This window comes from Tympanuchus pallidicinctus, unplaced genomic scaffold (genome assembly GCF_026119805.1).
Source record: "Tympanuchus pallidicinctus isolate F22 unplaced genomic scaffold, pur_lepc_1.0 scaffold19, whole genome shotgun sequence".
NCBI classification, from domain to species: domain Eukaryota; kingdom Metazoa; phylum Chordata; class Aves; order Galliformes; family Phasianidae; genus Tympanuchus; species Tympanuchus pallidicinctus.
Genome location: NW_026294710.1, coordinates 2,069,600 through 2,082,416, shown reverse-complemented (window position 1 = coordinate 2,082,416; position 12,817 = coordinate 2,069,600). Strand labels below are relative to the sequence as shown.

Genomic DNA, 12,817 nt, shown 5'->3' with positions numbered 1-12,817 from the left:
TAAAAGCCTATCATACATATTAAGGCAGGAGTTCAGCAAGGAAACAGCAAGACAAGTGCTGGGAGAAATTTCTGATTCTAGATACATAACATCTTTGTGTTCACAAATACAAGAGCGATATGGTGACATTCTTGCAAACACTGACTTGCTGCGTAACTTCAAAAGTGAAATCTGTGAAGTGCTGAAAAGCCTACTCTTACTGTGCCCACCATTCACATACAAAGAATGTGTTTTACTTCTTAGTAGGAAGTGTACTGTATCAATAATTTCTGCAATTAAAGTCTGAAAAGCACCTTTTTGGCATATAGTAGGTATTAATTTAGTATAATACATAGTCCATGCTTCTTACAACGGCAGTTGTCTTTGACATTTTGTAGTTTACAATTTTCCAAAGCCAATAACTCCAAATACTTACAACCAAGATTTTCCTTCCCCTTCGATCTTTACTTTCTCTTAACGGAATCAGTAGTTTTAGGGGCAATCCAGCCTCGGGAGCTGCTTTTCTTCACTCTCAGTACTGCCTGCACTCACGCTGCCTATAAAGTAGTGGTCAGTGCTAATGAAAGCTTACAAATTACTTCTCTGCTGCTTTAACCTACCCACATCCATTACAGCGCGTGCATTTTCTACGAAAGGCAAAAATCTCACAACAGATATTTTCTTTCAAATCAATTTGTAAAAAGAAGAAAACCACAGTATCGCTGTACAACATCATTTTATTATTACTTTTTTTTTTTCCAGTGAATTCCTTTAGCCTCATAAAACAGAGCACATTTTCTAATCTTGAAGCCAGCAAGATTGGGAAATAAAAAACAAAACAGGGAATCAAACTTGGTTTTCCCACACATGATTTTCATTCCAAGACAACATTCAGGGAAAAATACTAGAATTAAAATGAAAGCATATACTGCTTACACAGCTCTCTTCTTAAAATTGAACTGGATGTCGTACAGCTCACCTTCGCTAATACAATATGCTACAAATAGAATTATTCAATTCAACTATGCAGCTTTCCTATTTTCTAAGATATTTATTTAATATGTTGCAATACCTTCGGCATTAACTTAACACTTCATTACGATACTACTGAATGATCTTTTCCTCCTTCTTTTCTGGCAGTTCTCTTTCAGAATGGAGGCCTTCCCAGTGGCCTTTTTTTGGAAACACCAGGCACAGTTTCAGACATTACAAGTACTCAAAGCACTTCAACATCACAACCAGATTAATCTACCATTTTTTAAGTAACAGTCTTACTAGCAAACTAATGGAAAAAAGCTGGTTAGCATTTCTGCTGTTCTCACAAATGAGAAATTGATCTGGATAGCTGTAACACTTCATCTGTTGGTGAGTGGAGTTTACACTGTCATACCCTGGCCAAGAATTACAGTAATTTGAAATCTCAGTTCTTTTACAATATTCCACATAGACCAAGCTTTAGCACTTTTTAAACAACTTATACTTTCAGAAGGTATCTGCATTTGTATGACTGCATCATCTCATTTTCAATCGGGTTCTTTATTCAAATGTACCATTTCCCTTGCTAAACATGGCTTTAAAAATATACAGCATATTTAACATTTTCGTATTACAAATGTTGAAAAGCTGATTTACCCAATGTTTTTCAGACTCGGTACAATATTGAGAAAAGTAAACAGTACTACTTTTGGAAAAGTATTCAAGTATCTCCCTGACATTTTATATAATGAAAAACAGATCCTAAACTTTGTATGACTGTACTTAAGTAATTATCACTCACAAAATCTTTTTGGTTTTCTGTCATACACAGTGGTATGAATAATACTTGTAGCAACAATATAGCACAACTTCTGATATTACAGGAAATTGGAATGTTTCATCAGAAAAGAAAATAAATCAGCCATATAAAAGAAACTTCAAGTGCTTCAGAAATAAACTGACCGATCACCATGGCTTACACAGAGCAAATATACACGAAACCAGTAGAAGCTGAATGACAGAAATACCAATAAATATACATGAATAGAGAATAATTAGCTGTTCAAACACACACACAAAAAATCTGAGATGCAGTAAGCATTAACAAATGGAGGTTAAGTTCTGATCCTTACCAAACAGGAAGTAACCTGCTTGACAAGAGGAAAATTTTGCCCCAAGACTACACACTGGATGTGTGTGAGCCACAATACATAAATTCAAGTATAACTTAAATAATCGCTCCATAGTCGTACTTGATAGTCTAAGGTACTTGCTGTAAAAATAAGCACAGTGATTTGTGATTTATCAGATGCCAGTTTCTTCCTTTGACTTCACATCACACATTACTCTGCTTCCTATTTAGTTAAATAAAACATTGTTTAAAAGACATTCAATCATCAAATATTTTCAAACTTAATATTCCAACATCTTACTTTGCAAAGACATTTTAACATATCTCATAGAGTCTTCAAAGAATCCTGTACTGAAGAGGAAAGCTTTTCATATGTTAATTTTAACCATTTTTAGAAATGTAAAATTTGCTGGTGTTTTATAAGATATTTTTATTTTCCCCTGCCTATGCTTTCCTGGTATCACACATCCCTGTGAGTTGCTTGCAAGACATTTCAATGCAGTACACAGTATTTGGTATAATCCAAACAGTCATTAGATGCTTTATAATCCCAAACAGCAGCATGCAAGGAAGCACTTATAAATAGAATATATAGAAGTTATGATCTGTCTACAGATGTGCTTTTGTTTTTAAAAATATTTCTAGACTGTTATTGTTATTACTTAAAGCCAGGAATGTGTATCTGAATTGCATTGATAAGTTGCAAGGTATTGTCAGAACTACAAAGGAAAGATTTAAAAAAAAAATATGCCAAGGACAACACTGCTGTCCAGCACTTAAGCCACATGCAATACTTCACACTCCCAGCAGAACACATTCTCTCAGATACTGAAAATATCTTGTCTTTGCATCTTGGTTTGATGGCAATATAAAGTTCAACGTTTTATAACAATTACATATTATTGCAACACAACTGCTAAATCAGCTCTCTAAAAAAGCACAGTATTTTTCAGTTGCTGTGAATACATACACATACACCAATTCTCTCTTCTCTAACATAACTTAGATGACATTACTCCAAGACATATTTTAATGACTACAATGTAAAAAAAAAATAGTGAAATAAAAATCTAAAATTATACTGAAACTATCAAAAAAAAATCCTAAAACTTTAAAATACTTGTCAATTTGACTAAAATGCATATATACTCAATTTCCTTGAGCATTTATTTTTTTCTTCTCCTCATCGGAGGAACAGTACTTATAGTAATTGTTCAATGCTACTGTGGCTGTAGGCAGCTTCATCTTTACTGTTTTCCTCAATTCCCCTTGCAAACAGTTTCATTAACTGGCAGTGAACCCTGAAAAAGATGGAAGTCAATTAATCATACTTTAAAAACAAAAAAAAAAGGAAGAAATGATAATGTATATTTAGTTCTAACGATCTGTGAATCTTGGGCACTTGAGCGAAAGTTCCTAACTTCAGACTACAAAAACAACCTTCATTTCCCATACAATCTTTCCCTGCAGAGAAGGCTGGTTGCTTTCACCCTTCCATCATTCCTGCTAGTGATTTATTCCACACATTAAGTTATTAAATTAAGAGAAGCTGACCTTATACAATACACACTGTATACACCAAAGAAACTTAAATACAAATATTTCGTTTTGTATTTTTGCTTCTCTTTGATCTGAAACAGAAAAACACACAAACCATACAAAAAAAGCACTTCAAAACAAAATACTCTTGTCTTCTAATGTGATTATCTGCAGAACTACAAACTGCTTTCTCCATCTGCTAAGGCTTAAGACAATACTGGGCTTATCAGACATAAAAAAACCATACAGGAATACTGAGCATGTGCCATGTTTTGTAATACCAAGATGTTAGGTGAGAACTAAGCAGGACTTCAGGGGTTGGGTTCTCTCTCCTTCTCTCAAAGAGAAGATGAGAGATGGTTGAACTATTTACTGGAAAGGACCAAAACAGCAAAACCAAAGACAAGTTTATTATCAAAACACTCAAATATGCTATGTGGGGATGTGTCTTGAAAATATCTTTAGGAGCACAATTAAATCAATGAAAAGGCTCAATACCTTTTATGGTACACACAGGGAAAAAATGATGCTCACCTCACTTCAATTGCTGAACTATCCAGAGTTTCTCCATCACAGTTCCAAGTGCTATTAGCAATATTGCAGCAGCAGGCTGGATGATCTCTGCAAAATTGGCCAAAACGTTTCTTTCCTATGTCTGTGACACTGCTTTCATTGTCTTCTGAAAGCTTTGATGTAAATTGAAAACTCTTCACCCGATAAACATCTACAAATGAGAAGTCAAACTACAAAGAAAAAATAACCAGAAAAGGCAATTACAATTATTTAAATATACTTGATGCGTAAAGCAGCTCAGCATGTAGTATTGTGCATTCAGGAAAGTCTGTCATTTCCAACTTTTTTTTAGAGAAGATTACCTGAGGCATTGAATGACTTATCTTTTCTGATTTGTGCAGCTTTTTAAAACGAAAAGCAAAACTGGAATCTTACTTTCCAATGGTGTTCTTCAAGTAGCAGCAAACAGCCACTTTTTGGATAATAAGGTAAAAGGTTCTGAGATTAGAAGGGGATATAAGAACTATAAAAAAACCCTATAAAAATAGATTATAACGTGGAATCTAAGTCAAAAAGGTTTGGCTTGGATCCCTGTACCATCCTTAGGAATTATTCAACTACAACTCTAAAGATGAGCTTTTCTGAGCCTTATCATAGAATAATGAGGATAATCATAGAATAAGCAACGTTGGAAAAGACATCCAAGATTATCTAGCCCAACCATGTACCTACCACCAATATTTCCCTCATTAAACCATGTCCCTCAGTGCCACATCTCCATGTTTCTTGAATATCTCCACAGATGGTGACTCCATCACCTCCCTGTTCCAATACCTCACCACTTTTCCTGAGAAGAAATTTTTCCTAATAGCCAACCTGAACCTCCTGTGGATCAACTTGAGGCCATTCCTTCTAGCTACATCAGAGCTGACCCCCAGCTCACCATAACCTCCTTTCAGTCAGCTGTAGAGAGCAATAAGGTCTCCCGTGAGCCTCCTCTTCTCCAGATTGAACAATTCCAATACCCATAGCCACTCCCCAGAAGGCTTGTGCTCCAGACCCCTCACAGCTCTATTACTGTTCTCTGGATACAATCCAGGCCCTCAATGTCTTCCTTGTAGTGAGGGACCCAAAACTGAAAACAGTACTCAAGCAGCAGCCGCACTAGAGTTGAGTACAGGAAGTTGATCACCTCCCTGCTCCTGCTGGCAACACTATTTGCCATTGGCCTTCTTGGTCACCTGGGCACACTGCTGGCTCATGTTAAGCCAAGTGTCAACAAACACTCTTGGGTCTCTCTCTTCCACACAGTCTTCCAGCCACTCTGCCTCTAGCATTGCCTGGGGTTGTTGTGGCCAAAGTACGAGACCCAGCACTTGGTCTTGTAGAAATTCACTGGGCCTTACCTCAGTGATTCAGAATGCAGCTGAGAAACATAAAGCACTGCCTTGATCAAAGAATTCCAGATTACATTACAGAAGTGGGTGTAGAGGAAAACAAGAGTAAAGAGAGATATTAAACACCAACAAAATAATTTCAGATAGAAATAAGTAGGATCAGTTTGAGACCAGTTCTATTTGATTTTTTTTTTATATATATAAATAATCTGATTTCAAGATTCAAATGCATACTAAGTTAGGAAGAACTTCGACTCTTTCAAGGATGGAGAAGTACTGCACTGAGGTCTTGACAGATTAGAGGGTTGATCAGTCACCAACTATATGAAGTTTAACAGGAGCAAGTGCAAAGTTCTGCAACCAGGACAGGGTTAATCCTGAATATATGTACAGACTGGGAGCCGAGAAGGAGAGCAGTCCCACAGAAAAGAATCCGGGGTTCTGGTTGATGGCAAGTTGAATCTGAGTCAGCAGTGTGCCTTGGCAGCCAAGAGTTTAAATATCATCCAAATATTAAATATATGGAAAATGTTATAAGACAGAATTCAATTAGCATAAGTGGAATTTGGTTAGAACGCTACGGCCCAAGACTTGGTTTAGCTTCAGTGATTTTTGTGATGGTACACATATTCAGATTAAGTCAAAATGCATAAGCTTTTTTTTTTTTTTTTTTTTTTAATATATTTTGTAGGTATTCTTTTTTGTCATGTATAAATATAAGCATTCACACCTTAAAACTTATTCTGGAGAGTTCACTGCCAAAGGGAATACATACCTGGTCATGTTGGTTTGTATGTCTGACAAGATAACGCAGAAAATCAAATCTGGAGCATTTACGAACTAGAATGAGGTCAGCTGAACCATCTGCTAAATGAGCTGCTGGTGAAAGACCTTTTGGACTTCGTGGACAGGCACAGCTCATGTTTACTACATTGATGGCTAGAAATTTTCCTTTAATAACCTTCCATTCTTCTTCATCTTCTGAAACATATCGATAAACACATGGATATCGGATATTACTTGATCTACACATAAGAACAGTAAGAAGCAATCTTTATTGGCATTGTACAATATTTTACTAGGCACGTTTATGCACTGTCAATGCATATCTAAACAAAAAAAAGACTCCTAGATCTCATATATTAACAGAAGAAGTTGCTTCCCCCCTGCACACACCATCATTATAGTGCTGCTAGTGCTGCTTACCATTTCTGAGATAACATATCAAATTCAGGATCAATGTTCTGGAGGTAAAATCACTAAGTTTCAGGCAAGGAAAAGACACAGGCAGGTTATAACTCTTGCAGGTTAAAAAATTCAGGGGTTAAAAATTTTTATTCTTACTGTTCAACATGTTATTCTTAAGCAAGCAATGATGCAGAGACAGTGGCTTAGTGTCTGCTTTCCAACCCACTCCTCTGTCAGCCTCAATGCCACAAACTATATTGAAAAACAAACAAAACCAAACTAAAACAAAAAAAAAGATCAAAAGAGAGAAGATGACTCTGGAGGCAGGAAGGGCCAGCATGCAGCAGATCAGCAGCCTGTTAGGAACTCCTAAAAAACACATCTGCAGATGAACAGTAGTAACAAAGATACTGCAAAAATATTCAGGGACTGCTGGGAAGAAAAAGAGTTTTCAGTAATATAAAACTGTTCTATTAGACCTAAACTGACTTTAAATGTGTGATGAAGTAGATACTAACAGGAAGCAGAGGAAATTTCTGGAATGAAAATTGTTTATACTGGCACCGCTTCTTGTATGAGGATAAAAATAGATCAGAAAAGCCTTTGCATTTTTACATTAAACATGATTGCCTTCCTTACTACAATAATAAAAAAAAGCCATAAAGCAGCTATACCATGCTTCATAAGTGAGCTCAGATATATCAAATGAAAAACTCCACAGAACTAATGATCTAGAATAGTCTGTGCAGATGCACAGTTTGAAAACTGTAGTCCAAGTGCCACTGTAGATGATGGGGGTAAAAATTAAGGAACAAACAAACAAGATAAACTTTATGAAAGTCTGTTTAACCAATTTGATCATCAAACCACAGCCAGGCAGTTTTTGAGCCACATTAAATAATTAATAGCAACTTAGAAATCTAATATTATTCAGTTGCTCATGTTGGGGTTAATTTATAATTAATTATTCAAGGTGGTTAATTATTGAGACGATAGATGATTTGTATATAGATATTTCATGTCCTGCAATTTCCACTATTCCTTACTATCTTAGTTCTTAAATCTCAGCATCTCATCTGTTACATTTACTTTACAGAGTCGTTACCACCTCCGCCTAGGTAAACGGTGGAACTAAATTCTATAACACACTTATTTTGAATTGACCTCTTCAAAGCTTTATACACCAGAAGAAGGAAAAAAATTAACGTAGATGGAGAAGTTGAAAGAACAAAGATGAGCTTCTTGAACTTTTCTTTTTAATTATTTTTAAAAATTCTTTGAAACTTCTTGCCATTCCCCCTTTTTTAGTACTTAGAAAAATTCAACACCAGGAAAACCAGAGTAGGATTGTGATATGACAACATGAGAAGTCTCAAAGCAAGCTAAAAACAACTTTGTATTTTTTCCATTTAGACTATCCTCCATATGTTCTGATAAACAAATCAGTAATAAAAGAAATGCAGCTCTGTTAGATTCAACATTTTTGCATCATTTGCCAGAGTGGTTTTAGTATCAGTTGTGTTTGCTTTACTGCTGATCATTTTTTACGTGCTTTCAAAAAGGACATTACAGAGAGAAATCATTTAAATTAGTTTTAAAATGTGTATTTTAAGAGAAAAGAAAGACATAAATCAAACTACAGAATGACTTTGTTCAGGCTGCAGGCAAATGATGAGCCTGTTCTGAAACTAAGGCAGCCAAAAAGAACGTAAGAAACTACTGGAAACATGAGGTATTGTGCGACCCAACAGTTCTCAGTGTGCGAAAGTGAGAAAAGTTACAGACTGCATCACGTAGAATGTCTGAATTTCACAGGTGCTAAAGGGAGTTACTGGAAGGACTGTAAAGAGAACTGAGGGAGACCACCTTTAGGGGAGATGAACCTTGAAAAGCCAACAGCATCTACTTAATCAGATGACCTATGCAATACTGGTACAATCAGCAATATCAATCCAGGGCACTGATGTAGCAAAACTGGAAACAGTGAAATTCAGCTAGAAACAGCTGTTTATTTGGGAGAAGAAAAGGCTGGAGAAAGGGAAGAAGTGGATTAAGGAAGGACAAGCATGGAGAGATAGCAGGGCGTCACTTGAGCGTGAGCACGAACTGACCAGAAACCTCCCTGATGTGCATGTCACCTGCTGAAAACTTCAAGTCACACTAACCAGAACTTAATTTGTAAAAACTCCCAGTCAGAGCTGGAAGCTAGCTAACAGTGCTTGGGGTCTGGATTCTGGATGTGCCAGAATGTGAAGGACACCCCCCCCCCCCCCCCCCCCTCCCTCACACACAGAGATCACAGTTCGATAACTAAGAGTATCTGTAGGTTTTGTTGCAAACTAGGCAAAAGACCCAGGATCTGGGCACTGATAGTAGAGAGACTTAAAGTACACACTAACATTTGAGGGATCCCTGAATACAGGCATCACTGTGAATCAAGAAGTAAGGGATGTGTATGTTCTATTAGCAAACTTCAATCCTGATGAGGAGAGAAAGCAGGATTGGGATAGTTACAGTGCTCATGTTCTGTATGGCCAGTATCTATGAAGATACTGACATCTGTCTGCATTGATCCCTCTGTGTCCAGCCACAACTGTGCTGCGTCCATGTCTACATCTGCATAGGAAAACATGTTCAGTGTTGTTTCCTGGCTTCATCTGGGTACCTGCACACTGAGGGGGGAAGAATGTTCCTGAATCTGAAAGTCCACAAACTGTAATAGATGTAACAGACCATATTAATCACTTCAGAATCTCAACTAATGCTAATACTGAATTTTACTTCACACACAATGCTTATCAGTCATCTGTGTCCAGAGCTTTACAAGCACTTACTTTAAAAGAAAAACAGACATTCTCTTGATATAGAAGCAACAAAACAGAAAAAAATAACAACAGCAAAAAAAACTCCTTTAATGATGCAACTTTTAGCTGTTTATCTGAGAAGTATTAATAACTTGGTCCTGAATGCATCTAGATGTATTAACTTTTTAAGTATGCTCACTGTAATAATCAAGTCTCAGTAGAGGGTAGAATGCCTACATATATTTTTACCTGGTGGAAAAGCACTGTTCAGTAAAAATTGAAGCATGTCACTCTCTAAAGAAGCTTACCTGCTCAGTAACAACAAAATCTGGGTATTTATCACATCTTAAATAACCAGCTGCTCTCCTAACCATTCTGCAGAGTGCCTCCTGTAGTATCACAACATACCTAGGCTACCTTTTATACAGTAGGGCAATCATAAACAAGGAAGAAGGTAAATGGCACTCATTTCAACTGCCTATGGTGTACACATACTGCCAGTTGCTGAAATCAGCCTGAAGTGCTAGCACTGAAAATTTGCTCAGCACATACACACAGACTTTATCACAACTGTAATGAAATGTTAAGTGATGCTCAATGCAAGCATCCTTCTAAACTCATCTGAACTATACACAAACCAAGTATGCAAATGAAAGAGTTAGCCAATACATCTCACGAGGAAAAGCTTACACAAAGTGGGAGTTTGAAATCCTTCTTAGTGCAAATCAGGAATAACAAATTGTTCCTGTTCACTTAACAGTACTACATGGAGAAGAGACTACACAGCAAAGAAAAGCAGCTACTGAAAGTAAAATCTAGGACAATATCCTACAAAATCATTTGCATGTCTCATGCGAAGCAGACTAAAGCAGTCAGTTGTTCACTAATGTATGTATTTCACTTTCTTCAGCCCTTGCTCCTTTGCTGGATCAAAGCTATTAAGAATAAAAATCATGAACAAAAAAAAAAAAAAAGAAAAAAAAGAAAAAAGGCAACTTCTAACTACAATTATTTCCTCCTACTCATGAGATTTTCTTACTGAAAAGAATCTTGGTATCACATTTAAATCCTAAAACGATATTACGTAAAGTCATTTATTTATGCTTTGATTCAGTTATACAGGCTTACAGGCTATTAGTGAAGCTCTACAGCACGATGATGCTCTTTGCAAACAAATGGCTAGAACCACACACAGAAACTGTGCAAAGTAATTGTGATTACAAGACAAACTAGGTCATAAGAACCAACTGTTGTGTTAAGAAAATTATAATATTATGCACTGGGCTCTGCAAGAAAAAAAAAGAAAGGATAAATAAGCCCTCAAAGTAAAGGATGTTTGAGAGCAGATATTCAAGAAGACAGACTGAGACCAGAGGCTAAAGTCAGCCAATTGAAGTTCCATATTTTCTTTCTGCAAAGTTAGAAGTGCATCAATGCCAGTGCTTCCTACTAGGAGGCAGTAATTAGGCATAAAGAGATAGGAAGACTACTGCATAGCATCCAGCGTGTAAATTGTTGCTTTAACAAAACAAAGGAAAAGGTGTGCCCATATGCCCATATGAAAGTGTAAACACAGGGCCTGAATGAGGAGAAGAGGATATATGTGAGGTAACATATGTTACACAATATATATGTGTATAACAACGAGAGAAAAATGAGAAAAATCTCATTTAAATTTGATTTATTCCTCCATGTACTTAGAAATACTTAAATTTGCTAGCTAGGCTAGTTTTTCCATATTCACTGTCTCACATGTATTTAGCAACTTAAAGAACTTGTGACTTGTGCGTAAACAAACACTAAGCTGAATTCTCATCTATTCCAGAAGTTCTCTCACTGAACTTCTTTCCATACTGACTCACAGTTTATCACTCAAATCCTACTCACAAAAGCAAGACAAAGTCCCAGCTCAATGAACATATCTTTCTTAAGGAAGCCCAACACATCAAAATATGTAAGTAATTAATACAATTCCACCTGAATTGTCTGAGGCTTGGGTGGAAGTGATGCCTTAACATGCTTTTCATTTATCTTTTTTTTAATCTTAAAAGAAACATCATTCTAGCAACCTGTAGCAACAAACACACCTGAGCTGATATACACAGAAAAACAGTAAGTTCCACAATACTCCATCATTTTACTTTTTATGGTAAGTTACCTTCATGTTTGAATCCACACTTCTTGCGTTGTTCTGCCAGCTGTTGCTCACTTTCCTTGCAAACATAACATCTGAAAACAGAAATGCTATTCAGTGCCTGAAAACAAACATATTCAGTTCTGTGCTTTACCTAATAACTGTAAGAACTTCCCCCTCTATAAGATGGAGCATGGCACCAACAGCCTTGATGTGGCACAAATCACTATAGTCCTGGAGACCCTACAGGTACTTAAATACATTGCTGAAGATTATCAGAGGTAAAAAATAACAACCTAACTCCAGGTTCCCACTCCTTCTCCTGGACTTCACAGTGTTCCTGTCAACCATTTCTTCAACCTGCCAAGATGCATCTCTACAGCAGCCTTGACATTCAACACACTGACCACTCCTCCCAACCTGCTACCATCCATAAAACCACTGTCAGCTCACTCTGTACCACCATCTCAGTCTTAAATAAAGGTGCTGCACAGAACTGGCCTCACAACTGTTTTCTGAGGCACACCATTAGTAATTAGCTATCTGTTGGACACAGCACTCGAAACATTTCCGTATAGCCTAACCAGTTTTACACCTATCTCCTAATGTACTATACACCTCACTGACTTAATTTTAAGAATACCACAGAAAACACTATTAAAGGCCTTGCTAAAATTAAGATATTTAACACCCACTGTTTCTCTCTCATCCACAGGCAAAGGAGGCATTTCCCCTATCTTCTGTCAGTGGGTCTGCTGCACTGCTAAGCAGTAGGTCCATATTTCCTTCCATCTTTTATGACCGACATCCAAAAATAATGCCTTTTACGACGTAACGCTCTTCATATCCCTCACTCATTTCAACTCTACCCACACTCTGGCTTTCTCAGTGGCATCCCCACACGTTGAGCCAATGTGTCTGCGCTCCTCTGAGGCAACCCATTCCACCTCTACCTTCTGTTTACTTCTCAGTTACATTTCGGTTTTGGCCAAGAAAGATCTTGGATTATCACACTGCTCTTTTTGCATATTTACTCAAGTTTCTGCATATGAACAGAATGGTCTGTTCATGTACTACATACATCCTTAAAAACCAATGAACTCTTCTAGACCTCTTTGTCCTCCAATGTTGCATGGGATCTTGCCAAGATTCCTGA

General features: G+C 36.9%; 1 protein-coding gene across 1 annotated transcript in view; it reads right to left on the bottom strand.

The window, feature by feature from the left end:
* Positions 1-698: 698 nt before the first annotated feature.
* Positions 699-12,817, bottom strand: part of CERK (ceramide kinase) — a 44,361-nt gene continuing 32,242 nt past the window's right edge. Inside the window, exons 10-13 of the mRNA XM_052681146.1 lie at positions 11,686-11,756; positions 6,311-6,516; positions 4,160-4,368; positions 699-3,387 (exon numbers count right to left, since the gene is read on the bottom strand). Of these exons, the coding sequence (XP_052537106.1) occupies positions 3,288-3,387; positions 4,160-4,368; positions 6,311-6,516; positions 11,686-11,756 (586 nt within the window). The 3' untranslated portion in view covers positions 699-3,287. The remainder of the gene's footprint in view (positions 3,388-4,159; positions 4,369-6,310; positions 6,517-11,685; positions 11,757-12,817) is intronic.